The following is a 24,453-nucleotide window of genomic DNA, read 5'->3' on the forward strand; positions in this document are numbered from 1 at the left end:
CAACCGGCTTGGAGATGTCGGTCGTCGAGAGGAGGCATTGAGCGCAATCGAGGATGGCGGTTCGCATCCACCGCCAGCTCGCACAGGACCGCCCCGAGGCATTCAATCCCGCCCTCGCCGGCTCTCTCAACAACCTCTCCGTCCGGCTTGCAGATGTCGGTCGTCGAGAGGACGCATTGAGCGTAATCGAGGACGCATTTTGCATCCGCCGCCAGCTCGCGCAGGACCGCCCCGAGGCATTCAAGCCAGACTTCGCCTTGTCTCTCAACAACCTCTCCAACCGGCTTGGAGATGTCGGTCGTCGAGAGGAGGCATTGAGCGTAATAGAGGAGACTGTCTGCATCCGCCGCCAGCTTGCGCAGGTCCGCCCCCAAGTGTTCAATCCAGAGCTCGCCAAGTCTCTCAACAACCTGTCCACCCGGTTCGCAGAGGTCGATCGTCGGGAGGATGCATTAAGAACAGCTAAAGAAGCGGTTCACATCTACCGCAAGTTCATGCAGGACTACCCCGACACATTCAATCCAAATCTAGTCTTCTTCCTCTGCCACCTTTCTTGCAGGTATCGTGATTCCGGTCGCGCTGAAGATGCATTACAATCTGCAAGAGAGTGTCTTGCACTCTATCACGCCTCGCCTGACATAAGACCGACTGTGCTCTTGAGCGAGGAAATGGATGTGCTCGGGAAGGTAGCGGATTGCATGATTCAGTTAGGCCATGAGGAGGAGATGAAGAAGTTTCATTCTTTGGCAGAGGCATTGAGGAAGTGGGGAACACAATCGGCGGCAGGAAAACCTAAGCTCGCACCCTCGATGAGTAAACAACGTAAGTCCACATCGATTCACACCAGTAACGGCCACATTTTGATGACATCTACTATACTATCTGACCACAGATACCGTAGATAGTATATAGGCCGGTCTCTATCGTAGGTGCTCAGTAGAAGAGTGTACGATGTAAGGCACTTGAGCCTTGCCGGTCCTCTCGACTCTCAAGTGTTTTCGTCTTGGGCATACCGAATTTGTGAACCAAACATCAAGTTACCATACTAAGCTTATGGTAAACGTCCGGAATATCTAAAGCTACAGTAAGAGCGATCTACGCTACCCTTGAAATACAGTACCTGTATAAGTAGAGCCCAAAACACGAAAGACAGACAACAAACCCAAGAAACGGCAAAGAATATCGAAGCTCCCAACACAACGACCGAAATCCAAAAGAATACACGAACGGCAGAGAAAAAGAGGCCATTAAGAGCTCGTAGCGCTCGCCTTAGGCGTAAGCTGTATAACACTCGAACTCGCACTCACAACGTCCACGCCATTCGACCCAGATGCCGTCGCGGTCGCCACGCTAACACTCGTCACCGCACTTCCCTTCACACCCTTGGTCGTCGACGCCGGAACTTCCGTAACGATCGACGCACCCGCCGCCGATAGACTAGCAAGCAAACTCGACGCCTCCGCCGCGTTCAACGTTGTCGTCACACTTGGCAGAGATGTGGCGCCAGTCGCAGGGAGTGTGATCGTTATCGTCGTCGTCTCCGTCCCCGTCCCATCGCCTGCAATTGTGCTGTTCGAGGTGCTGTTCGTTCCGATAGCGACGGTTGAGTTCGTCGTGGATGTGGTGGGGATATCGGTTGCGTTGGATAATGGGAGGGAGAGGGTAGTGTTTGAGGGGAGGGTGGTGGCGATGAGTCCGCCTGTGGTGCCGGTTGAGGCGATGAGGGTGGTAGCGTCGGACTGGGAGACACAGGAAACATACTAAATTCCAGTAGAGGTCATTATAATTAGTATGAAATAAGAGAGGGAGGATGAGAAAGGGACGTACGGTGCCGTTTGATCTCACAAATGGGAGCGCGAAGCATTGTTGACCCGAAGCACACGATTCGATATCCCATGTACCAGCAGTGGTTGTGGTGTTGGTCGCATCGGTTGTCGTGGTAGTCGTGTTTGAAGAGGGGGTAGACGTGCACGTAGCGAATTCGCCACTTATGCAAGCGGTTTCGCCAACTGACAGAAGCTCTTGTAAGTATGCACATCAGACAAGAATATAGGAAATGTGTCATACCACTGCATGTAGAGTTGGCCGAGAGTGAGAGGAATTCAGCGTTCAGAGTTTGAGCAGCTTGGCCATTCTGAAGCATGGTGGTATCGTCGATAGAGAAAGGTGCAGCGGAAACAGTGCGGTGGTGCAGAGTTGAGACAGCAGCGAGCAGAGATGCAGTGATGAGAGCGAAGGGAGCCATTAGTGTTGATGCAATAAGTGAGTGACAAGGGTAAGCGAAGGTGAGAGAGAGAAGCGAATATATGAATCTAAGGTCGTGAGGACGTGAAGTCAATGATAGAGAGCACCGGGCTCGAGGGCTCGTAAGTTCACCAACAGCAGAGAAAGGGCGAGTCAACTTGAGGTCGCCAAGCCAGCCTTTATAGCCAGATAACACAATGCTTTCCATAGGGTCGTCGAAGATCTATATACAGCGCTATAGGTCAGGTACGTGCCTCTCGTTTTTGTGTCGAGAACAAAAAGAGAACAATGGAGACGGTACCGACAGAGCGGAGCGAGAGTGAACAAAGGCCGTGACAGCTCAATACGCCATGTCACGCCGTTTGCAATTGTGGCGGGATGTGACTTGCCCAATGTGGATGTCACATCTAGCAGTGCTCGACGACGCCGCACCGACAGCATCCATTCCCAACGTTCAAGACCCCACCAACTATTCAAAATGGTGAGCATGCCCTCTGTGACATTCAGGATCATACCCAGCCCTCCCGTACACCGTCTACGCTGTCGAAACGCGCGAAACAACCGCGGAATGCGTTGGATGGCTTCACTCAGCTTCAGATGACACCCGGCCAAACTTCGCGACTCCAATGCTGATTCACCCTGTCTTTGCCTCTGCTTTATGTGCGATATAGACCAAGAAGCGACGTTCCGGCGGCCGTAACAAGAAGGGACGTGGCCATGTTGTCTTCCTTCGTTGCTCAAACTGCTCGAGGGCTGTCGCAAAGGACAAGGCCATCAAGAGGTTCACTGTCAGGAACATGGTCGAGTCTGCCGCTGTTCGTGATATCAGCGAGGCTTCCGTCTACCCTGGTGCGTTCATCTTGTCCCTATCGTATTACGCTGTCCACTGATTTTGAGCCAATGCACTTGCGATCCTGCAGAGTACGTGATCCCCAAGCTGTACATCAAAATCGCCTACTGTGTCTCGTGCGCCATCCACTCGCACGGTGCGTTTCTCTCTTCCCCTATCCTTCACGAGCTCGTTCGCTCATAGGCTCCATACGTCTGTATCTTTCAGTTGTCCGTGTCCGCTCGCGTGAGGGTCGCCGCAACCGCGCTCCCCCTCCTCGTATCCGGTGGAAGGATGGAAAGAAGGTCAACCCTGCTGTTGCCGCCGCGGAGGACGCTAAGGCTGCTGCTGCCAGGACGGCATGAGGGATTCGGGCATTTGTGCTGCAACGCATTGTTCACATATGATGTTATGTATTACTTGTCTCGTTTTCACGCATTGATCCCAGCCTGCTTTTCTCTCTGCCTCATCCATATGTGTGTGTTTGTCCTGTCCACGGGCGTGTTCTACAAAAGACCTGCAGCCAGTGATCCCGCCATACCTTGTGCAATTGGGATGCAACTGTGATTCAACAAGCCAGACGCAAAGTGACAACCTGTAAAACTTGGCCAGTGATTCGTTTCGGACTTCGTTCATTGCTTAGTCGATCGCATCGACTCAGAACGGGATCCTGGAGGGTGGTAATGCTGATTTCGAACCCGTCAATCGGACAAGATATCGATGTAGGATGGGTGCAGCAGGTTACATTCGGTAAAAAAAAAGTACAGATATCGAAAAAAAGTCACGGAAGCATGTGTCTTACACCACTATCTAGAAATCCATCATAGCCCGAAGGCATAGTGTTGCTAGCGAAAGCGAAGACATGGATCACTCTCCGCCAAAATCTAAATGTCCCCTTCCTCGTCGAAAAAGATGGCGAAAAAGGAGTGATAAGGTGTTGGCGTTGAAGATCGCGTCGAACGCTACGAACGCGAGCTCTTATACCCTTCGCTCACCACCACGTGCCTGCCACGCGAGTGAGGTATACGAAAGAGGAAAAGCAGTCGGCCGAATCGGGGGCCGGGGAAGGTCAGATGAGTGACGTAGTGCATCGCATTGGAAAGCCGAATTCACTTGCCACCTTTGCCGGACGGCCTCGCCACTCTCCTGCAAGTCGTCCCACAAGACATCCACACACCGCCTGTGCTGCGCTAACTTGTCCTCAAATACTCCTCAAGGGATATCTCATTGCTTTGCTTTCACCAACATATCTTTCCCTCCTCTGCTTGCTCTCTGTTCCACCAGGATTGAACTCGGGAACATACCTCTATCGCTTTCTGTACACTCAGACTTGCTTGATTCATGAAGTTAAATAACCCACTTCCCCAACCTCTGCCAAAGGAATGCAATAAAGCGGCGAAGATATGTACGTCAGATCCAACTAGTTCCATTTCAAGTCCGAACTGACGCCTTCACCGTTAAATAGGCAGATCATTCGTCGATAGTGGAAACAACGGACTCGATGGGGTTCGTACTGGCAACTCCTATATTTTTGCCACACCACTTAAGGCAACGCATGCTGATTCTGCGTATGGTTACTGCAGGTCATCCCAAAACAGATCTTGGAGAACGCTCGTGGATTCGCTATATTTTCGATCTTTAAGGCCGGGTTCTTGTTCTCTGCCAGAGCTGGGAGTGGTGTCGTGATCGCAAGGCTAGACGATGGTAGTAAGTAACTCTCGCACTGTCTCATAACATAAATATCAGTGGTGAAGTAGGCATGGGAAGATTGAGCTGTAGGAGACTTTCATTGTCATGATTGGGCCACATTCCCACGGCCACTGCTACGATCCTCTCGTCTATCTCAATCATCAAAGGAACAACTGCTGATACTCTTGATTGACTTTCCCAGCATGGTCAGCACCAAGTGCCATTGGACTTGCTGGTGTCGGTGTTGGCGGTCAAGCTGGCGCAGAAATCACCGACTTTCTCATCGTTCTCAACTCCAAATCAGTACGCAAACTTTCAAATCATTCCGTGTCGTCCGTGCTCTTACCTTCGTCTTGTGCATTGGTCCTAGGCTATCGTAAGTGATATTTATATCCGAATACGCAAACATAGGGTCTAATGCATCGACTGCTACAGCGACAATTCATGGCTGCAGGATCACTCACACTTGGTGGTAACATGAGTCTCGCTGTCGGACCATTAGGTCGCAATGGTGAAGCCTCAGGCGCAGTGAACTCCAGCGGTAAAGTCGCTGCAATGTCAGTCTTCCTTCCCTTTCCTTCTTTATCCCTCCCTCTCAGACATCTGCCCCCAAACGGACACTCATCTTCTCCCACTGTGTAACAGGTATTCTTACTCCAAAACCCGCGGCCTCTTTGGTGGACTCTCCCTCGAAGGCTCCGTCATCGTCGAACGTCAAGACGCGAACGCCCAAGCCTACCACTCCGACGTCACAGCCAAACAACTCCTCTCCGGCTCCGTAACACCACCAGAATGGGCGTCCACACTCACTCGCACCTTGGATGCCTGCACCGGCCCAGTTTACAGGAATTGGGTGGATGAGGGTCCAGGGGAAGTAGTGACGCCGCTGGAGAGCCCGTATGCGTTTAATGGGATCTCGAGCCCGGCGGGTGAGAGACCGTCGAGTGGAATGGGTTCGAGAGGGATGAGTGGGTCCGGGAAGGGAACGGGAGCAGGCATGGGGAAGAAGGCAGCGGAAGCGTTCCCGCCTCCGAGTTGGGGGAGGAGAAAGAGCGGAGGGAGTTATTTTTCGCAAGCAGGCGCTACACATGGTGAGGCATACGACGACCACGACGACATTAATGGCCTCTCGGGTGCGATGGGGAAGACCAGCCTTTCCGGTGGTACACGGACGAGAGGTACTTACGACAATGGGCTCGGGTCGGCAAACTCGGATTCGTGGGATTACGACAGACCACCGAAAATATCCGCAGAAGACGATTCCTCGACATCCCGCTTCGGAGAACATTTCGAGTCAGATTTCACCCCACCGGCGACACAGGTTGGCAGGAGTTCATACACGGGGAGTACGAACTCTAGTGGTGGTGGTGGTGGTAGTACGAAGCAGAGGTTCGCAGATTGGCAGCCTGAGCATCATCCACAGTCGAAATCCATGGGAGCCTTCGAGAAGAGAACGTTTTCACCATCACCGACATCTTCATCAGGGATTAATCGACAGAGATCCTCGAGTAATCCGTACGGTGCACCGCAGTCGAAGCTTGCTCAGCGTTCGCCGCTATACGACGAGTCGGCAGGCAGTGCTTTGGGTACAGGCGGCTCTATTGGGGGCCGATCATCGAGTTATGGAGGGAGTGCGAATGGAAGGAAGAAGCCTGAGTTCGATGGGTTTAGGGACGACGATGAGATTGATGACCCTTTCTCGTCGCCGAGTAGGGACGATGATTGGGGTAGTGGAGGTGGGAAGAAGAAGATTGAGCCGAACAGGGAGTTAATGAAGCCTTTGGCCAGAGACGAGGGTGTGGCAAGGGCGATTGCGTTGTTCGATTTCAAGGCTGTCGAGGTGCGTTCGTTATTCCACTGCAGTTCATCGACTTTGCTTGCTGATAACTTCGCCTTACTCTGCCAGGCGGGAGACCTTTCATTCAAGAAAGGACAGGTCATCACGATTACGGAGAAGAGTGATACTACCGATACGTGGTGGAAGGGAAAGGTGGATGGAAGGCAAGGTTCCTTCCCTGCAAACTTTGTCGAGCTGGTATAACGCACCGCGAACGGCCTTTAAGTTCCCCGAACCCAACACATTGACAGACGGACTCCTTTTCTTCTTCTTTTTCTCTCCCCTTCGGATAATATTCATTCTGAATGGGGCAAGCATTCACACAGCATTTTCTCTGTTTTCTTCATGTATTGTTCTCCTTTCCTTCTTTCATAATTGTATAGCGGAACAAGTTGCGATCGGGTGTACGGTCACGGTCCTGGCGTCCCAGGCATAGTGACCGTATCATAGTGTATTGCCTGGGCAGAGTCGCATGTAAAATTTCTCATTGCTGTATTATCGGTTGTGTAGTTGGTGTATATCATGTATACTCTGTGGTATTTTGGTTGTCTCGATTCATTCCAGTCATTGGCCTTCATGGTTGGGCCACATTTACATACTTATACGCCACACATTGTCTCGGCAAATTAGGGGCTTTAACACAGTCGTTCACTTGCCTCACAACCGAAAGAGACAAAATTCTTCACAAAAAATACATGTTGGGCAATCGACGGCGGTTATCGCCATCTCATTCACAGTGCTTTTAGGTGCTAACAAAAACTGTCCGTGCGCGGTCAACAGCCCAGGACGCGAACAAACACGCCTAGTAGCCAGCGGACTTTGAAACCCCGAAGTCGCGTTATAAGCCCAAGTGCGAGACGCGTCGACTGTCCGTTCCCTTCCCACCACCCTTTCCCTCAGCCCTCCCTCCCACCTGCCCCCTCCCTCACATCAAACAGCTCACTATGTCTGACGACGAAGGAAGTAGCAAGAAATCTGGCTATAGGTTCGAGTATGCGCCTTCGAACAGGTCAAAATGCAAAGGCATGTCTGTGTTCATGTTGATATTCCGTCATGCGTGTCGCGCATAGTATCCCAGTTGCACAGCTGACTGACAAGCGTATTTTTATGACTTTTCTGGTGTAATCGGGCGTTTAGGTCCTAAGCCCTGTAGTGGTCAGTCGTCACGAATTGATATCCAGTGACGAGGTGCTAATTGGTGTTGGCTCGTTGAACTTGCCTTGATCTACAGGTAACACGATCGCGAAAGGCCAAATCAGGGTGGGTACCGTCGTAGACTTCAGAGGCAACACGAGCTTGTGCGTACCACCTATTTATGTCTTACGCATTTCGGCCACTGCTCTGACCATGGTTTCTTCTCCGCTCATCCGAAACGCTATGAACATCGTCCCTCTTGTCTCCTGTCTCCTTGATCGTGCTTTGATTGCCATATATTGCTCTCGACCAGTGCATGGCGTCATTGGGGCTGCGTGACCCCAAAGATCATCGGTAATATGAAGAAATCCTTCAACGAAGCTTCCGAACTCGATGGGTACGAGGATATGAAAAAGGAGGACCAGGAGCGTATCACCAAAGCTTGGGAAGACGGTCACGTCGCAGACGAAGACATCCCGGAAACCGCTCGGAAACCTGAAGGGGACGACGGTGAGGAAGATGACGAGGAGGATAAGCCTAAGAAAAAGGCCCCGGCGAAGAAGAAGGCGGCCCCGGCGGCTGATGGTGAGGAGAAGCCGAAGAGGGGCAGGAAAAAGGTTTGTCTGCTTGGACTGGATTGTTATTGTTGATTACACGCTGACATGTGTATATTTGCAGAAGGTTGAAGACGACGCTGAAGACGATGGTGAGGAGAAGCCCAAGAAGGCTCCTGCTCGTAAGCCCCGTGCTAAAGTTAGTACATCCTTCCTTTCCTGCTGTGTCGGAGCGAAATTGATGACTCTGTCATTATGATCAACAGAAAGTCGAAGAGGATGCGGATGATGCTGAGGAAACTGAGAAGCCCAAAAAGGCACCTGCTCGCAAACCTCGTGCAAAGGTAAGAGCTTCATCCTCCCTTCCATTTACTGTATCATGGATCCTGGTTTACGTTCTATGAACTCTTTCTAGAAGGTCGACGAGGACGCAGATGGTGATGACGCAGACGCAAAGCCTAGGAATGCGCCACCTAAGAGGGCAGCTGCAACGAAGGCGAGCAAGAAGGTAGCGAAAGATGCGGAGGAAGAGGACGAGGAAGAAGAGGAGAAGCCCAAGAAGAAGGCTCCTGCCAAGAAGGAGCCTGTCAAGAAGGCGGTGGTGACGAAGAAAGCACCAGCTAAGAAAAAGGTCAGTTGCTCTTCCATCTCCAGCCGCTCAGTGCCATCACGCACGATGGCTCACTCCTTGTGTTCTATCTTCATAATATTTATAGGCAAAGGTTGATGACGATGAGTCCGGCGAGGACTTCACGAAGGATATGGATGATGTCCCGAATGGTGAGGACGACAATGAACCCTCCGCGGAGGAAGAAGACAGCAAGAAGCGGAAGGTAAGACTTGATTTTTATTTGTCTGTCATGATCGTTTCATTGACATTGACATCGGCATCTCTAGCGTCCGGCGTCGAAAGCATCAACCAAGCCTGCCTCCAAGCGCGCGAAGCCGGCGTCAAAAGCTAAGAAGACCAAGCAAGTCGTCGAAGAGGACGAAGATGAGGACTAAGCTGTTGAGCCTGCGGGCAATGCGCAGCATGGGTGTCTGCCCGAGCTCCTTGCTGAGGACTCCAGGACTGCTCCTTCGTTCTCATCTCTTATTCTTGTACATTGACTCTCCAACTCCATATCACGTATTACTTCCTGCCCCCCGGTCTTGGGGGCTGCGCTTCATTTGGTGCCATTCTGTCACTGTGATACCTCTGCTCTGTGTTCACGTCTGTAATACTACCTTGTCATAATGCATGTGATTATACTCTAGAACTACTGCAAGCTCTGTCTTCGGCAGTCCTCTGACCGATCACGAACGAGTTGTACACTGCTGACAGCTGTTCACTCCTGATGTGGGCCACATCAGCGATCTTACTTGCGCCACACCGTTTATAGTTCGATTTAGTTCAACCCGATATTGCTTCCGATGGAGACTACTTAGTACTCTTTACAAGATTCTACAGTGCGTAGGTGGCGTAACTACTGGCTCGGCGCAAAGCTCGGGTGGTACTCTTATGTGACATACTGACTGGGAAGGGGTATGAACATGCAAAGAACATTGAGAGCCATGGCTAGGACCTATAACGTGCGACGGAGATTAGCACAAGGACAAATCAGTCTCGAGACAACTTCTAGTACGTATTGAGATAATAGAAACCGTGTACGCACGCCAGAGATCCACCAGGCCTTAGCATAGCCGTTGGCGGCATGGAAGCGAAATATGAGCGCGAAAAATATTCCACCTATCGAAACACAGCCAAATGCGAGTTAGCGTCTACTCGCGCAAGAGAAACTAACAAGATCATGAAACGGGTCAACATACCCAGATTTCCCATCCCGCCAACAAACCCCGACATAACACCAATATACGACGCATTAACATGCGGCACCAGGGAGAAATTCGCTCCGTTGGCCATCTCGCAGAATAACGCCATCAGCACGACCAACGCTATCTGCACACCAAGTGACGGTATTCTGTCATTGTTATATTCGTGCTGCATCCAGAGACCATATGCAAGCGTGCAGACGCCCTGAAGGAAGCCTAGTGCGGCTGTAAGATATTGTTTGGCCTTGACGCCTCTGCTGCGGTAGACGAGGTCGCCGCAGTAGCCACCTAGGGGACGGGTGACAAGGTTTAGGAAACCAAAAATAGCTGGATAATCGAGAAACCAACGAGGTTGTCAGCGTGTTACCTTCGGTCTGGAACTCAAGTGGAAGAGGGCAACGTTGATCAAAGGGGAGGGAAGACATACAAGCGTAGTACCCAGCCTTGGTCTGTCCAAAGCCAGACGGGTTTTGCTGCGTGTTATACAACACAGTTGCAAGGTTGGCATCGACACAGAGCTCAAACCCAAATGTGGTCAGATACATCCTGCATGTTCAGCCTTATTAGCATTTAGCGCGTAGGATGTACTGGTAGGAAATACGAAGCCCCCAATGAAGAGGGCAGCTTACAGTGCACAAAGCCAAGTATGTGGCATCGCGAAGATCTTGCATGCTACCTTGAGGGTCAGACGCTCAGGGACGGCTATGTCTATTGGCGCGTTGATATCATCGGCTAGATGAAACAAAAAAGTTGCATATGTATTAGTATCAGATGAAACGAAGAATAGTCAACACAAGTAGATTTGGATGGTGACTACATCGCAGGCACTCAAAAAAGGGGAAATTTATTGCCTTCTTTTTCGATCGGCTGCACGTCCACCGCCTTCGCACCTTTTTCTTCGTCTTTATGCTTCTCGGTCGAGACAAAGTGCCCGCTCTCTTCATTCCTACTCAGTGGTGGTCTGATAAGAGTATGTCGGTCGCTCCATGGGCCAGCAGGGCAGTCGGTACCAAATATCAAGGTCAGAACGGCAACGGACAGTAGGATGGGGACGGGGACGATAGCGAATGCCGCACGCCAGGCCGTGTGTACAGACATACCGTCTGCGCGCAGGCGGTCAAAAAGCGAGGTTTGAACGACGAACGTTACGCCACCACCCTAGAGACGTAACCACGATTTTTTGTTAGAGACTGTGGCACGCATAATTTGATAAGAATAAGCGGTTATACGTGCCATATTGCCCCAACCTGCTACAAGAGCATTGGCAGTGCCGACAATTTTCTGGACAGATAGGATGAAATTTCATGAGAAGCGTAAGTAGGAAGGAAGGAAGGAAGGAATTAGATGGTGCACATAGCTACATACCTTGTCAAAGAATACAGAAGTCCAGGCCTGGCAGGGAACGAACGTTGCTATACGATGGAGCCATAACGCAAGCGTGGAACAAGTTCAGGTCAAGAGAAACCTTTCGAAGTCCGGTATAGGGGTTCTCCTAGCCTACCTCCGAGGATACCGATGAAGAACCGGACGGCGTAAAGACCACCCGCAGTGCTTATAGTTCCAGCGAGACCAGATGGAATGGCGCCAACGATCAAGATCGCAGCCATACTTCACGGTCAAGATGAAGGCTTCATCAGCGACGCAGCTCTGTGATACATCCAGATAGCATAGTTTCACCATTTGCGGGGACCCCAGCTGTCGCAAGCGGGTCCTACGATAAAGCGGACGATCTATGACAGGCAATTTCTGTAATGAGTCACTTCTTCGAAGACACTGCGTGAGAGCGAGAGATGAATCATAGGACATACTAAGGTAGCCAAGAGCGCGATGATGTTGGAAGTTCCTGTAAGTGCCATGATAATGAGCGTCCGTCGGAATGGCCGCAATGTGATTGAAGAAAGCACCGATTTGTTCGGTCGTCAGAGCCAAATCGCTCTTTATAGCTCTGCGTGAGATCAACAGAGTCAGCAGTAAAGCTAAACAAAACGGAACGGATCACTGACACTGGTGTCAACGGCGAGAAGGCGAACCACGACAGAAATGCCACAAAGAACCCCACTGGAAACGAAAAAGATATCAGGCGCCGGCCAGAGAGGGTAGTTTGGGGCAAAGATCAGATGGGTTTACCCCATGCGAGGTGAAAGCTACGACCGTAAGGGCTCCACAAATTTAGTATGGGCAGTGTCCTGCTCTTGCCATTGACAGGGTTGATGACTGGTTGAGACCAGAGAGAAGAGGTCTTAGACGAACGGGCCTCGGTTGTAGGCAAGTCTGCAGATCCGGAGGATGCTGTGTGGGCATGGGTGGACATGTCGCTGCCAGTGCTCCTGGGGGAGGTGATGAAGGCTACTCGTCTGACTTCGGTAAGACACAGATTCAAAGTAAAGGCGCGTCTCTGGAGGGAGGAGGTAAGTGAGAGGGTATTCATAGGTCTCTGCCCTGAACCTGACCTATGCGCGCAGATCCAGGCCTTAGTTGGCCATGAATGCCTCTGCCGCAGACTCGGAATTGCCGAAACTCATTTGAGGCCGTTCTGAACACCTATGGACACCCATCCACTAGAACCACCGGTGACGATCATGTATGACCTAAATGATTGTATACTTAATTGGGCGGCTGGTAGTTGTTCGGATAAGGTCAACTTTATCAGGGATGGCGTAGCCAAGTCGCGCGTCCCCGCGGCAGTCGCGCGACATTTTATGCGTAAGTGGAGAGCCTCTGCGTCTATACGGAGCAGAAGGAAAGAAGGCCCCAACATTCACATAAGCAATATCGCCCTTATCATGAGCGCCAGCCAAGTTACGACATTGCTTTACAAGAAGAGGTCCAGAGCTGGAAGAAGTTTGCGACGATTGCATCAGGTCGTGGATGTACGCACATATGTGGAAAGGCGAACACACCTACCTGAATTCATTCTCTTTCGTTGATTGCACCATCAAATGCAGACGAAAGCGCCACCTCTCTCGGACCTACTATCAGTTCAAAGAACGTCACACGACTTTACTCAGAAATACATGAAGCAAGGTCTTTGGCCCTCACCGTTCTACCCACCGTCGCTCGTGCCACGACAGCTCATCAGCGATAGGCCTGCGACAAAGGTACCGGAACTGCCGAAAGAGTTTCCTCCCTTACCTTCTTGTGATGCGCCTACAGAGCAGGACGCAAAGGACAAGGGCACTCCAGACCAGTGGATCGTCAGAGATGAACGGCTCGTTAGACTAACTGGGCGCTGGCCCTTCAACTCCGAACCGCCCCTGCCAGACCTGTGGGAAGCGGTAAGTGCTGCTCGACTATAGTCAGCAATCTGCGAAGAGACCAATGCCAGTCGAAAAAATGCTAATATACTGTCTGTCAGGGTTTCTTAACGCCATCACGTCTCTTTTTTGTCCGTAACCACGGCGGCGTCCCTCGCGTCTCGATACAAGAGGCAGAATCCTGGTCTATAACGATCTCTGGGTGAGCGAAAAGTCATTCGTGACAGCAAGAAGTCGAACAATGTTCCGCTTTTTCAAGTTTGTCTAGTGTTGTTGATTATTTTCCCACGCCTCACTTCAGGCTCGTTCGGAAACCGCTGACGCTCACCTTAACTGACCTCCAAGATCCCAGTCAATTCGACACTGTCACTCTCCCTGTCACTCTCGTATGTGCTGGTGCGCCGAACCCGTTGTATCATCCATGCTGTGGGGTATCTGATCTTCATACTCAACCGTAGGAAACCGCCGCAAAGAACAAAACGTTGTTCGTAAAAGCCTTGGGTTCAGCTGGGGTGCTGCAGGCCTTTCGACTTCTCTGTTCACCGGTGTTTACCTTGCGGACGTCCTCGCTAAACTCGATATTGTGACCGAAGGCACCTTTGGCGAGCCAGGATTCAAGCGTGCCGAACATGTCATCTTTGAAGGCGCAGACGATCTACCTGATGGAAAATATGGGACCAGCCAGAGGTATAAGTGGGCAAAGAACAAGGACAAGGGGATGTTACTTGCTTGGGCAATGAATGGTCAGGTCAGTACTCAGTCTTGAGTTGGTCTTTACCCCTCTGTTGCTGCTTCTATCTTCCATGCATGTATGTGTTGGTAGTAGCGCTCATGCTAACTATGACGACAGCCGCTGGAACCCGACCATGGCTATCCGCTAAGATTAGTCGTCCCAGGCCAAATTGGAGGACGCAGTGTCAAGTGGCTCAAGAAGATCGAAGTTTCGCATGTCGAGAGCTCCCACCATTTACACTACTGGGTACGCTATCCTGATTATGTCAGACCCAAGTTGGCTGCGAGATTGATTGGTGAAGTAGGATAATAAAGTGCTTCCGTCCTCTGTTATGCCTGAAATTGCTCGAAGTCAACGAGAATGGTGGTATGACCCTCGGTAAGTTATGCCTCGAATATATGCTTAAGTCCATAATATCTTGACCCCAGTCCTCAGATACATCATCACCGACCTGAACACAAACTCCGCCATCGCAAAACCTGCACACAATGAAACAATCTCTTTCAATGCGCATGAAAGCTCGAACACTTACCGACTGGCTGGCTACGCCTATGGCGGCGGTGGTCGGCGCATCACTCGAGTTGAGATCACCCTTGACGCAGGGCAGACGTGGCTTCTCGCTGCCATCACCTACCCGGAGGATTTGTTCCGCCAGCGCGCTTTCAAGGATCCCGTTTTGGGTACACTCGACTTGACGGACCGCGAGGAGTGTTTCTGCTGGTCATTCTGGCATCTTGACGTCCCTCTATCTGCCCTCGAGAAGGCGGGGAGTGTTGCGGTGAAGGCGATGGATGAAAGCTTGCATGGTCAAGGCAAGAGCATGTACTGGAATGCTACAGGGATGATGAAGTCGGTTTCACCTTCTGTCTTGTATCAGAAAGTCGCTGACTCTTCATGATTCCTTTCCCACCAGCAATTGGTGGTTCCGTGTAGCCCTTCACCGAACTGTAGAGGAGGAAAACATCATCCTCCGATTCGAGCACCCCACCATGCCCGACAACCAACCAGGATGGATGGAACGCCTCAGAAATCTCGGACAAGACGTCTCTGACCCTGTATTCATCTCCGCTGTCTCGACCTCTCCCTCTGTCGTCGGACGTTCCGGGTATATACCAGAGTCTGCTCACGCTGCCACCCCTACCGCCGCCATTCCTACCGCCGCCATTGTGATGACCAAAGCCGGTGTCGATCGTAAGATCACAGCGAACGAGCTTGAGGCACACTCGAGCGCAGAAGAGCCATGGTTTGTTGTCGAGGGAGAAGTATACGACGCCACACCGTTCTTGAGTAAACATCCCGGCGGTTCGGACTCGATCACGATTGTGGCGGGCCAGGACGCCACAGAGGACTTCATGGCCATTCACTCCACCGCTGCTAAAGTCCAACTCCAAGAATTCCACATTGGTACGCTTACCTCGAGCATCAGTGCCACACCAAATCATGCGGTAGCGGTGCAAAAGGAAGACCGGCGGGGACCAGACGAAGTCTTTTTGCAGCCGAGGTGGAAGCAGGCGAAACTGGTCGCGGTGGAGAAGGTCTCGCACGATTCGAAGCTTTTTAGGTTCGAGTTAGAGACTCCAGAGCAGAGGCTAGGGTTGCCCTGTGGGCAACATGTGTACGTAAGATTGCAGAGAAAGACGGAGAGTGAGAGGAACAAAGTAGTGGATGCGAGGAAGGACTGGGTCCAGAGGGCGTATACACCTGTATCTTCGGCGGATACTTGTGGGATACTTGACCTGCTCATCAAGGTAAAGTACTGGAATATCTATCTAAGTTTTCCGCTTGGCCTGCTCATAGCTCTCCATCAGGTATACCATCCTACGACTGCGTTCCCTCTGGGAGGAAAAATGACACTGGGATTCGAAGAGCTTTGTATTGGTGATCATTTGGAGTTCAAGGGTCCGTTGGGCGGTTTTGAATGGTTGGGCAGCGGAGTGGCTAGGTGGCGCGGAAAAGAGCGCAAGGCGAAGCATATTGGCATGATCTGTGGTGGAAGTGGTAGGTTTCCTCGTATCATTCCTGGTAATATCTCCCCGTCGCTCGTTCTTGGTTTTTGACAAGTCGACCTTTCCCATCTCTATCCGCAGGCATCACGCCGATATACCAAGTACTCCGCACCATTATCAACGATACGGGCGACCAATCGACCGAAATTTATCTTCTCAATGCCAACAAGACGCAGGATGACATCCTCCTCCACTCCGAGCTCAAATCGCTTGCACAGCAGATCTGTTCGGATCGTTTTCGGTCGTATTATGTCCTCTCCGACGCTCCTGAGGGATGGAAGGAAGGTAGAGGAAGAATCACGCAAGACATGCTGAAGAGGTATATGCCAGAGCCGGCTGACGATAACCTGATCCTGGTTTGTGGGCCGGAGCAGATGATTGAGGAGACGGTGAAGCCTGGTTTGACCGCTCTAGCTTGGAATATCGAGAAGTCCTTGGTCGTGTTCTGATTATCGTGGCTTTAAGGTGTACCGTAAACTTCCCTCAGAATTCTTTTTTTTTTGCATTGTTTGCGTAGAAAGGCTTGAACAAGGTCATCGTAGATCAGTCGCTGGACAAGTTCATTCTACAAATAGCGTGAAAATGTAATTGTGGCGCCAGAGTGTCGGGCCTGCCGCCGTCAACTTGAAGGACGTTTGGTTCCGAATTTCAAGCAAATTTCTGCTCTCGACGTCCAAGGTCTAGCAACACCACGAACTCCTGCTTCCCCGTTCACCAACAGATATACTGTTCCGACATTACGCGGACATATGCTTCTTTTGATTGGACCGCTTGATCCTGATAAACCTTGACCAACGGTCGTTCAGACTTTTCCTTTTCAGCTGGGCCAACCAAGTCAGCTGGATGCGTAATATCCTCCCGTGTCTACTCCCCATTGCACCTCGCGGCGACGCCCAAGATTATTAGGAAGTGGCGTCTTGCGGTCATTGACTTTAAGGCAGGCGAACGTAAACCCGTCAGTGCGCCCAGGCGGAGAGTAGGCCCACGGCTAGTCAACCAGAACAAAAGAGAAGCGATATCGCTCATTCAAGCCTCATTCCATCCCACGGATACTATCTGTGCCAGGTGGCTGACCCCTAGGAATACACTTTCCCTCTTCCTTGCGAAACTCTATATCTACTGCGACAACTCGGGTTAAACGTTTGCCGCCCACAGTAGCGCGGAGGCGGTTGCAGGACATCGTGAGCAAAAGTGAGAGTTGGCCGTGTATCCACTGCTTATACAAAGCCGTTCAGCAAGGAGATGAATGATACAATCTGAGGTGAGTATGTGAGCCGGCTGGGATGTCTTTGCCACCATTTGCCACTTCCTCTCCCCTTCCCTCCGACTGAAACTCTCTTTAGATCATCGAATACCCTACGCGCTTTTCTCACTCACAGGGAGGCCAACGACGCCGCCCTACCTCTCAGACTGGTATCTATCTGCCTCTCGGAAACAGAGTTGGGTTTCGTCCCATATATACTACTTCGTCTTCGTGGCCTTAGACTCACAACCTCGCCTTCAACATCACTCGATCTTGTTGGATCCCAATGAGCTCTGACGCATCGCCCTTCACGAGTCGTGATGGAATGCCGAGGAAGACTGTTTTCGTTGTGGGCCTTGGCATGGTCGGGATAGGTACGCACCTCACCAGATTATCCAGTAATGCATTTACGAAGCCATCGTAGCATTTATCGAGAAACTGCTCAATCTTGACGAGGCACGCCGATACTCGATCGTGACATGTGGCGAGGAGACCCATCTTGCGTACAATCGCGTGGGACTCACAGAGTACTTCCAGCATCGGAGCGTGGAGAACCTCTATCTCAACAGTCCGAGCTGGTATGCAGAGCAGGAAAATGATAGATTCTCATTTCATGTCGGAGAGCAGGTCAATTTCATCTCCTGAAGGTGGATATCGGGCGGTTGTGCTTACGCCACAATAGGTAACGAGTGTTGACACAGCCAAAAAGAAGGTCTATACATCAAGAAACAATGCCTTCGAGTGCGTAATACCTTTCTAGTTATCTGATTTTCTAAAATACAGACTGAAATTCCTTCGCTCAGTTATGACATCCTCGTTCTTGCGACAGGCTCGGGAGCCGGCCTTCCTCCATACATTTCTCTGGAGCGCGCCGAGAAGACTAGAGGTATGGCATACACGGATATAATCCTAATCACAAATAGTATGTATATTGATTATGCAAGTCAGGTGTTTTCGTCTACAGGAATATCGCAGACCTTGAAGCCATCATTGCCTATTCGGAGCGACCCGAAGTCAAGAGCGCTTCTGTTATTGGTGGTGGGGTATGTGGCACATCTTGACTACCCAGTTCTCTTTCTTATCAGTGACCTTTTGGGTCAGCTTCTGGGTCTCGAAGCCGCCAAAGCCGTCTACGATATGCCCCAAATTGATGAAGTCTCGATCGTCATCCGCCAACCATACCCTCTGAATCGTCAGGTGTGTGGCGAATCATTAACCAACTATTCTTCTCCTTCTCTCTTCCTCTCAACGCTTATGTTCCCCTCCTCCTTCATAATTTTACAGCTTGACGCTCCTGCTGGCGAGCTCGTCCTCCGCAAGATTGAAGACATGGGCGTCAAAGTCCACACCCGCACCGCTGCCTCCGACATCATCACTTCTACCGACTCCGCCACTGGTTCAGAGGTTTACAAAGGTCTCAAAGTCGGTGAATCCATCCTGCCCTCCAATCTCGTCATCTTTGCTATTGGCATCAGCCCGAGAGATGATCTGGCCAGGAAGTCTGGTATCAAGTGCGCGGAGAAAGGAGGGATTGAGGTGGGCGATGATCTGATGACGAGTGCGGAGGGAGTCTATGCTATTGGAGAGTGCGCAAGTTGGAAGGGGAAAGTCAGTTCATTCTCGCGAATTGTTTCCGTTGCTTTGGTAGACTTAACACTTACGATCGTGATTTGTTGGTCAGACGTACGGATTGATTGCTCCCGGAGTGGAGATGGCGGATATCCTCTCGTTCAACCTTGTAAGTACACGACATCGCTCCCTCTTTGCCTTCACTACTCACCGGCCACTATTGTCTCTACTCGCAGACCCAGACCGACTCACATGCCCCGCGTAAAATGAACGACCCCGATCTCTCCACCAAGTTGAAGCTCATGGGCGTCGACGTCGCCTCCTTCGGTGATTACTTTGCCGACAGTCGCATGGGAGACACGCCCCTCGCGAAGTCGCTCAAGAGCGCTTCCGCCGGAGTTGGGCCCACCTCCGCCGCCACTGCCACCCAAGGCGTGGACAAAACTTCGGATAATGCGGACAAGGCTACGGTCAAAGGAGCGGAAGCGAAAGAGAGAGCGGCCAAGGTCTGGGAAACCACAGGGATCGAACAGGCAACGAATCTAGTGGACTTAGGATCGACGGTGTCTTTGAAGAAACCCAACGGCGAAGACAACGGTGCTGCTGCGGGAAGTGCGGGAATAGATCAAGGGCATGGTCACAAGAAGCGGGATAATAGCAACGAGCCGGTCAAATGCTTGACCTATCATGACCCCTTCTCATCGACGTACAAGAAGTATATCTTCACGGCCGATGGTCAATATCTGCTTGGCGGAATGATGATTGGAGAAACCGGTGATTTCACGAAGATGGTGTCGATCGTGAAAAAGAAGGTCTGTTCATTCAAACATCACACTGACATCCCTTTCAAAAACCTCCCGGTATATTAAGAATACTTAGTCTTTCTTTTTAGAAAAAGCTGGAGGTAGCACCTTCGGAGTTCATCATAGGTGTAAAGAAAGCCGGAGATGATGACGGTGCAGATCTGGACGATGACACTCAGATCTGTTCATGCCACGTATGTCCCGCGGAAGTCTCTTTCTCAACCATCACTTACGTGCCTGTTTGAAAGAATGTGTTAAAAGGAGCCATCAAGAAATGTATCAGCGAAGGTATCACAGACCTTTCTGAAATCAAAAAGAAGACGAAGGCTGGATCAGGCTAGTCCTTCAAACCTCTCTACCTTAACGCATACATCGCTGATGCATCTTGTCGATACAATTTGATGTTCGAAATGCGATTTAGGTTGTGGTGGCTGTGTACCTCTCGTTACAAGCATCTACAAGGCCGAGATGAAGAAATTCGGTCAAGAACTCAACAACAAGTAGGTTTCTCTTGTCGCTCGCTTACTTGCCGTCCTCAGGCTTTCGGCATGTCTATATTCTTCTAGCCTCTGCATTCACTTCAACATGTCGCGCGTCGATCTCTTCCAGGTCGTCAAGATCAAGAAGTTCAAGGATTTCAGGGCCATCATGGAGACTGTCGGGGTAAATCCGGAGTCGCAAGGTTGCGAGATCTGCAAGCCGGGCATTGCGAGTATCTTATCGTCGTTGTACAACGAGCACATTATGAAGCCCGAGCACCATGGGTTGCAGGATACGAATGATCGGTAAGTGGATGTCCGCGTACTTCTCCCAGACTGCTCGCTATTTTTGTCGTGGCCATACGCTTAGATTAGGAACTAATCATCGTTCAAACAACCAGCTTTTTGGCAAACATCCAGAGGAACGGAACATTTTCTGTTATCCCTCGCATTGCGGGTGGTGAGGTAACGCCTGAAGGCCTGATCGCTATCGGGCAAGTAGCGAAAGAATACGGTCTGTACACCAAAATCACCGGAGGTAAGCCTTTGCCCCCGTCCATTCGTCACCACAGCCCCGTCACGTTCTTTTGCATTGCTTTTTAGGACAACGCATCGATATGTTCGGTGCCCAGAAGCAAGACCTTCCCGCAATCTGGAAGAAGCTCATCGACGCAGGATTTGAATCTGGCCACGCCTATGGCAAGTCACTACGTACGGTCAAATCCTGCGTGGGAACCACATGGTGCAGGTATGGAGTGGGTGACTCTGTCGGGTTGGCGATCGAGTTGGAAAACAGGTACAGAGGGGTGCGAAGTCCGCATAAGTTCAAGGGAGGAGTTAGTGGATGCGTGAGGGAATGTGCAGAAGGTGAGTTGCAATCCTTTTTGTTACAGCCGGTTACATGCGCTCAACATCCATCCGTGTTTCAGCGCAAGGCAAGGACTTCGGGCTTATTGCCACCGACAAGGGGTGGAACAGTGATTATCATTGTTTTCCTCGGCCTTCACATAAACTATAATATTTATGATATTTTTCTGGTTGCAGTTTTTGTAGGTGGCAACGGAGGCGCCAATCCAAGACATGCAACCCTTTTTGCCGCAGACGTACCGCCCTCAAAAGTTGTTCGCATCATCGACCGATATCTGATGTTCTACATCCGGACTGCGGACAGGCTTGCCAGGACAGCGAGGTGGATAGAGAGCTTTGAAGGTGGCATTGAGGTGTGTCGTCGTTGTACGAGTAGTATGGGCTCACAGGCTCATCAATCCGAACAATGTAGAAACTGAAGAAGATCATCTTGGATGACGAGTTGGGTATATGTGCAGATCTCGAGGCAGAGATGGACGCCTTGATAGGGACGTACGAGGATGAGTGGGCGAAGGCAGTAGCAGACCCCGATGTTCGGAAGCAGTTCAGGCAGTTTGCAAACACCGTACGCTCGGTTGCTCTTTCATTCCTGTTTCATAGTGTCACTCACTGTTGATGTCTTTGCGGTATTCATTGTGGCATTCTCCGATACTCTGTGCGATGTCAATTACCGCCATCCTGCATTCATCGACTCGGGCAGGACGAGACCCGACCACAAACCGAGATCATTGTGGAACGGGGCCAGCACCGACCCGCCGACTGGCCCAAAAGCTTTCCGGGGCAGAAGTTTGAGGCAAACCAAGTTTCAACACCACCAGAGCAGTGGAACTGGGTGAAGATGGCGACGGTAGAAGATCTAATGCCAAATGATGAGAATACGACGTTCGTGCTTTTTATCCACCGCGTGCAGATCCATGGAACTGTTGACGCCTAAGTTGACGTTCTTCTGTGATGGATTACAGGAGCGCGGCAGTACGGTACGGGCAGGACTCGCAACTTGCAATATTTCATGTACCGAGGAAAGGGTACTTCGCTACACAGCAGATGTGTCCTCATAAACGTGCCTTCGTTCTCGACCATGGTATCATAGGAGACGACAAGAACGGGAACATCTACGTTTCTTGTCCGTAAGTCACCGGTTCTTTGTTTGTTTTGATGTTTCATTTACTTACATGCTCCAAACCTCGGGTCAGTCTTCACAAACGCAACTTCCGTCTTGACACCGGTGACTGCCTGAATGACGACGAGTACAAAGTCCTCGCGTTCGAGGTGAAGGAAGATGAGACTGGGAGTGGAGATCTATTGGTCAAACTTCCACCGCCGGATGAATTGGATGCATTAATTGGGAGCTCGAAGTGGATGGGTAGGTGATGACGCCCTTTTCAATCTATCTAAAATGCTGATAGCGTGGTTCGTCTTGTGTGTTATGTTATACAGTGCGTAAGGCAACGGCAGAAGCTCTTGGCCGGAATGCAGCGACGAAGATCGAGATTGTTGGATTTGACGGCCAGCTCAGAGATGGAATGACGCACGATGGAGGTATTGAGGTAAATGCAGGGTGTAGCGGAGGGGAATGCGGAAATAGCAAGCTTGAGTGGTGAGGGATCGAGTGGTGACGAGTCAAGTTGTCGCCAAGGAGCATTGACGCCTCCAAGAGCAATAGTTTGCCTGTCACTACGCAAATTGTTTCGCCACAATTCGGTGAATGGGTCATCTTCATGTAATGTCCATATCTGTATCATGTTCCAATACTAAAATTACGAAGTCAATCACACTGGGTCCATACTCGTCAGCGCCTCGTATCGCCCCAAAATTTGTGACACCTCGTTCGACTCCAGATAGCCGTGAAGCCCGAGGCCCTGCTTTCTCAATATATTAGCAATACGCATATACAATGGCTAGGAAGATAGCCATACCACCAATAGATTCCGAAGCGCACGCCACCCGGCACCTTTGTGTATGAGCTGCCAATTATCCTCCACGAACTTGAGCGCTCCTCTTAGATGATCCTTCTTGAAGCCATTCCTAGAGCGTAATGACATGTAAGCGGAAATACGCTAATGCAACTCAGAGGAACTCAGCGAAGTCACCGGTGGGAAAACATCCATCGCATCCACAGCGCATTCAAGACTTGATTCTCTGGCCTGAGACTCTCGTCATCGAACATCTCCTCTTCTCTATCCCTGATCTGCGGTGCATACTTCCCAAACGCCTTCATCGGCAACGTCCCCAACAGATCGGGAAGCTGAGCCCCTCCAACACGACAAGAGTACCATAATGGTCTTTCTTCCGGTACGCCAGAACTGAGGTAGGATTCTGCTTGAGGCCCGAAGGGGTCAGCGCGTCTTGATGGGGCGGTGGTAGATGCGCCGGCTTGGATATTAGAGAATGGTATTTGGTTATTTGAGGAGGAATCTTGGGCGGGACCGTTGTGAGAGATGGGCTGATAGTAATTAAACTTATGAACAGGAGGGGGAGGTCGCTCCGGAGCTGCCGGCTCGGGCGGCGGGGGAGTCGAGAGTGCTTCGGGAGGCATATGATAATCTGTAGAAATGACCTCGGGGGTGCGTGATGCGATGGTAGACGTAGGCTTGGATATATCGTCGTCGTCATCATCAGACTCAGACTCAGAGCTTGAACTATTGAAAGACATGAGACTAAGCAGGATGCATAAAGGGAAGACTTTTAGAAGAAATACCTTGGCGGGGGTGACTCAGTATCATCATCCAAGTTGCGCTCTGGAACGATTATTGTAAGTTTACAGCCCTGCGCAGTCATCAGAAACCAGGTTCAATATAAGAGGAAAAGCCAAGGCGGACCTCTTGTTCATTCTCAGGGATGAAGTGTATTCTCCAGTCCTTGTGATCCCTTTCGAAATGAAAGTGCAGCATGTACCATGTTTCAAACGCGTCGCTGAGATGGTAACAAAGGGGACAATTCCACTCTGTGAACCGTTCTCTATGCCCAATATCCTTGCCGTTCGGGACATCGTCCTCATTGCAGTCTGAGTCTAGCACAATAATGAGAATACCGGGTTTATGAGGCGAATCCCGTGGTGAAACGCGTATTCCCCTTCTTTTACAGAAGGAGCGAAATCCGCTACGAAAGGCTCTCCTCGTGAATGGAAGACTAGTTTTGACCCAATTCGGGCCTAGAGGGGAGACATGATAGTCGAGAAGTTCCTGAATGACACGATTCTTGGAGTTTATGGCTCGAGCCGTTGCACGACCCTCCTCCTCGTCGTCGCTGTCAGACAAGATCTCAATAAATACGGGATCTTCCGATGTTGGGCACAAGAGTGTTAGTAAAGTCAAAGGGAGAAGAACGAGGTAGTGACATATATACCTGGATTGCCCTTCGTGGATTTCCGTCCAGTTTGCATGATAGTCCGACGCTTGAG

At 50.8% G+C, this 24,453-nt stretch overlaps 8 protein-coding genes across 8 annotated transcripts in view; 6 read left to right on the plus strand and 2 right to left on the minus strand.

Annotated features, from left to right (window-relative positions):
* STEHIDRAFT_161396 (protein prenylyltransferase) overlaps nucleotides 1-912 on the plus strand; it is a gene marked incomplete at both ends in the record, with an annotated part of 1,623 nt that extends 711 nt beyond the window's left edge. Inside the window, 2 exons of the mRNA XM_007308935.1 lie at nucleotides 78-822; nucleotides 893-912. Of these exons, the coding sequence (XP_007308997.1) occupies nucleotides 78-822; nucleotides 893-912 (765 nt within the window). The remainder of the gene's footprint in view (nucleotides 1-77; nucleotides 823-892) is intronic.
* Nucleotides 913-1,064: 152 nt separating this feature from the next.
* Nucleotides 1,065-2,540, minus strand: STEHIDRAFT_171635 (uncharacterized protein). Its single transcript, XM_007308936.1, has 3 exons — nucleotides 2,068-2,540; nucleotides 1,828-2,009; nucleotides 1,065-1,760 (listed from the first exon to the last, which is right to left on the minus strand). Exons 1-3 carry the CDS (start codon nucleotides 2,450-2,452, stop codon nucleotides 1,248-1,250), a joined length of 1,080 nt encoding a protein of 359 aa, XP_007308998.1. The 5' UTR covers nucleotides 2,453-2,540; the 3' UTR covers nucleotides 1,065-1,247.
* Nucleotides 2,541-2,915: 375 nt separating this feature from the next.
* Nucleotides 2,916-3,414, plus strand: STEHIDRAFT_25849 (40S ribosomal protein S26; the record flags this gene model as incomplete). The annotated part of the gene is made up of 3 exons (XM_007308647.1): nucleotides 2,916-3,093; nucleotides 3,165-3,230; nucleotides 3,302-3,414. Coding segments are annotated over 3 exons (357 nt in total), but the record flags the coding sequence as incomplete, so codon positions are not given.
* Nucleotides 3,415-4,256: 842 nt separating this feature from the next.
* On the plus strand, nucleotides 4,257-7,201 carry STEHIDRAFT_124867 (DUF500-domain-containing protein). Its single transcript, XM_007308937.1, has 8 exons — nucleotides 4,257-4,478; nucleotides 4,539-4,579; nucleotides 4,657-4,780; nucleotides 4,965-5,065; nucleotides 5,133-5,138; nucleotides 5,198-5,319; nucleotides 5,408-6,602; nucleotides 6,669-7,201. The coding sequence occupies exons 1-8, from the start codon at nucleotides 4,415-4,417 to the stop codon at nucleotides 6,801-6,803; spliced, it is 1,788 nt and encodes a 595-aa protein (XP_007308999.1). The 5' UTR covers nucleotides 4,257-4,414; the 3' UTR covers nucleotides 6,804-7,201.
* Nucleotides 7,202-7,543: 342 nt separating this feature from the next.
* Nucleotides 7,544-8,383, plus strand: STEHIDRAFT_65341 (zf-PARP-domain-containing protein; the record flags this gene model as incomplete). Its single annotated transcript, XM_007308661.1, has 4 exons — nucleotides 7,544-7,630; nucleotides 7,745-7,754; nucleotides 7,831-7,897; nucleotides 8,047-8,383. The coding sequence occupies 4 exons, from the start codon at nucleotides 7,544-7,546 to the stop codon at nucleotides 8,381-8,383; spliced, it is 501 nt and encodes a 166-aa protein (XP_007308723.1).
* Nucleotides 8,384-9,852: 1,469 nt separating this feature from the next.
* Nucleotides 9,853-12,410, minus strand: STEHIDRAFT_134311 (nitrate transporter; the record flags this gene model as incomplete). The annotated part of the gene is made up of 13 exons (XM_007308938.1): nucleotides 9,853-10,016; nucleotides 10,097-10,426; nucleotides 10,527-10,645; nucleotides 10,729-10,831; nucleotides 10,951-11,257; nucleotides 11,333-11,380; nucleotides 11,465-11,511; nucleotides 11,601-11,707; nucleotides 11,777-11,829; nucleotides 11,908-11,942; nucleotides 12,004-12,044; nucleotides 12,103-12,157; nucleotides 12,227-12,410. 13 exons carry the CDS (start codon nucleotides 12,408-12,410, stop codon nucleotides 9,853-9,855), a joined length of 1,593 nt encoding a protein of 530 aa, XP_007309000.1.
* A 703-nt stretch (nucleotides 12,411-13,113) lies between these two features.
* On the plus strand, nucleotides 13,114-16,672 carry STEHIDRAFT_134312 (nitrate reductase; the record flags this gene model as incomplete). The annotated part of the gene is made up of 11 exons (XM_007308939.1): nucleotides 13,114-13,374; nucleotides 13,455-13,555; nucleotides 13,655-13,749; nucleotides 13,812-14,101; nucleotides 14,204-14,332; nucleotides 14,391-14,464; nucleotides 14,522-14,935; nucleotides 15,000-15,834; nucleotides 15,895-16,084; nucleotides 16,174-16,481; nucleotides 16,610-16,672. The coding sequence occupies 11 exons, from the start codon at nucleotides 13,114-13,116 to the stop codon at nucleotides 16,670-16,672; spliced, it is 2,760 nt and encodes a 919-aa protein (XP_007309001.1).
* Nucleotides 16,673-16,851: 179 nt separating this feature from the next.
* Nucleotides 16,852-23,485, plus strand: STEHIDRAFT_171639 (nitrite reductase). The gene is made up of 25 exons (XM_007308940.1): nucleotides 16,852-17,353; nucleotides 17,436-17,709; nucleotides 17,760-17,962; nucleotides 18,018-18,076; nucleotides 18,139-18,221; nucleotides 18,284-18,378; nucleotides 18,437-18,532; nucleotides 18,620-18,943; nucleotides 19,017-19,073; nucleotides 19,141-19,716; nucleotides 19,797-19,901; nucleotides 19,956-20,043; nucleotides 20,129-20,207; nucleotides 20,274-20,492; nucleotides 20,588-20,724; nucleotides 20,790-21,053; nucleotides 21,116-21,163; nucleotides 21,231-21,406; nucleotides 21,466-21,618; nucleotides 21,754-21,935; nucleotides 22,016-22,180; nucleotides 22,247-22,416; nucleotides 22,491-22,915; nucleotides 22,970-23,078; nucleotides 23,144-23,485. The coding sequence occupies exons 2-23, from the start codon at nucleotides 17,622-17,624 to the stop codon at nucleotides 22,652-22,654; spliced, it is 3,531 nt and encodes a 1,176-aa protein (XP_007309002.1). The 5' UTR covers nucleotides 16,852-17,353; nucleotides 17,436-17,621; the 3' UTR covers nucleotides 22,655-22,915; nucleotides 22,970-23,078; nucleotides 23,144-23,485.
* The last annotated feature ends 968 nt before the right edge of the window (nucleotides 23,486-24,453 follow it).

The sequence above is a fragment of the Stereum hirsutum genome (assembly GCF_000264905.1).
Source record: "Stereum hirsutum FP-91666 SS1 unplaced genomic scaffold STEHIscaffold_16, whole genome shotgun sequence".
Taxonomy (NCBI): Eukaryota; Fungi; Basidiomycota; class Agaricomycetes; order Russulales; family Stereaceae; genus Stereum; species Stereum hirsutum.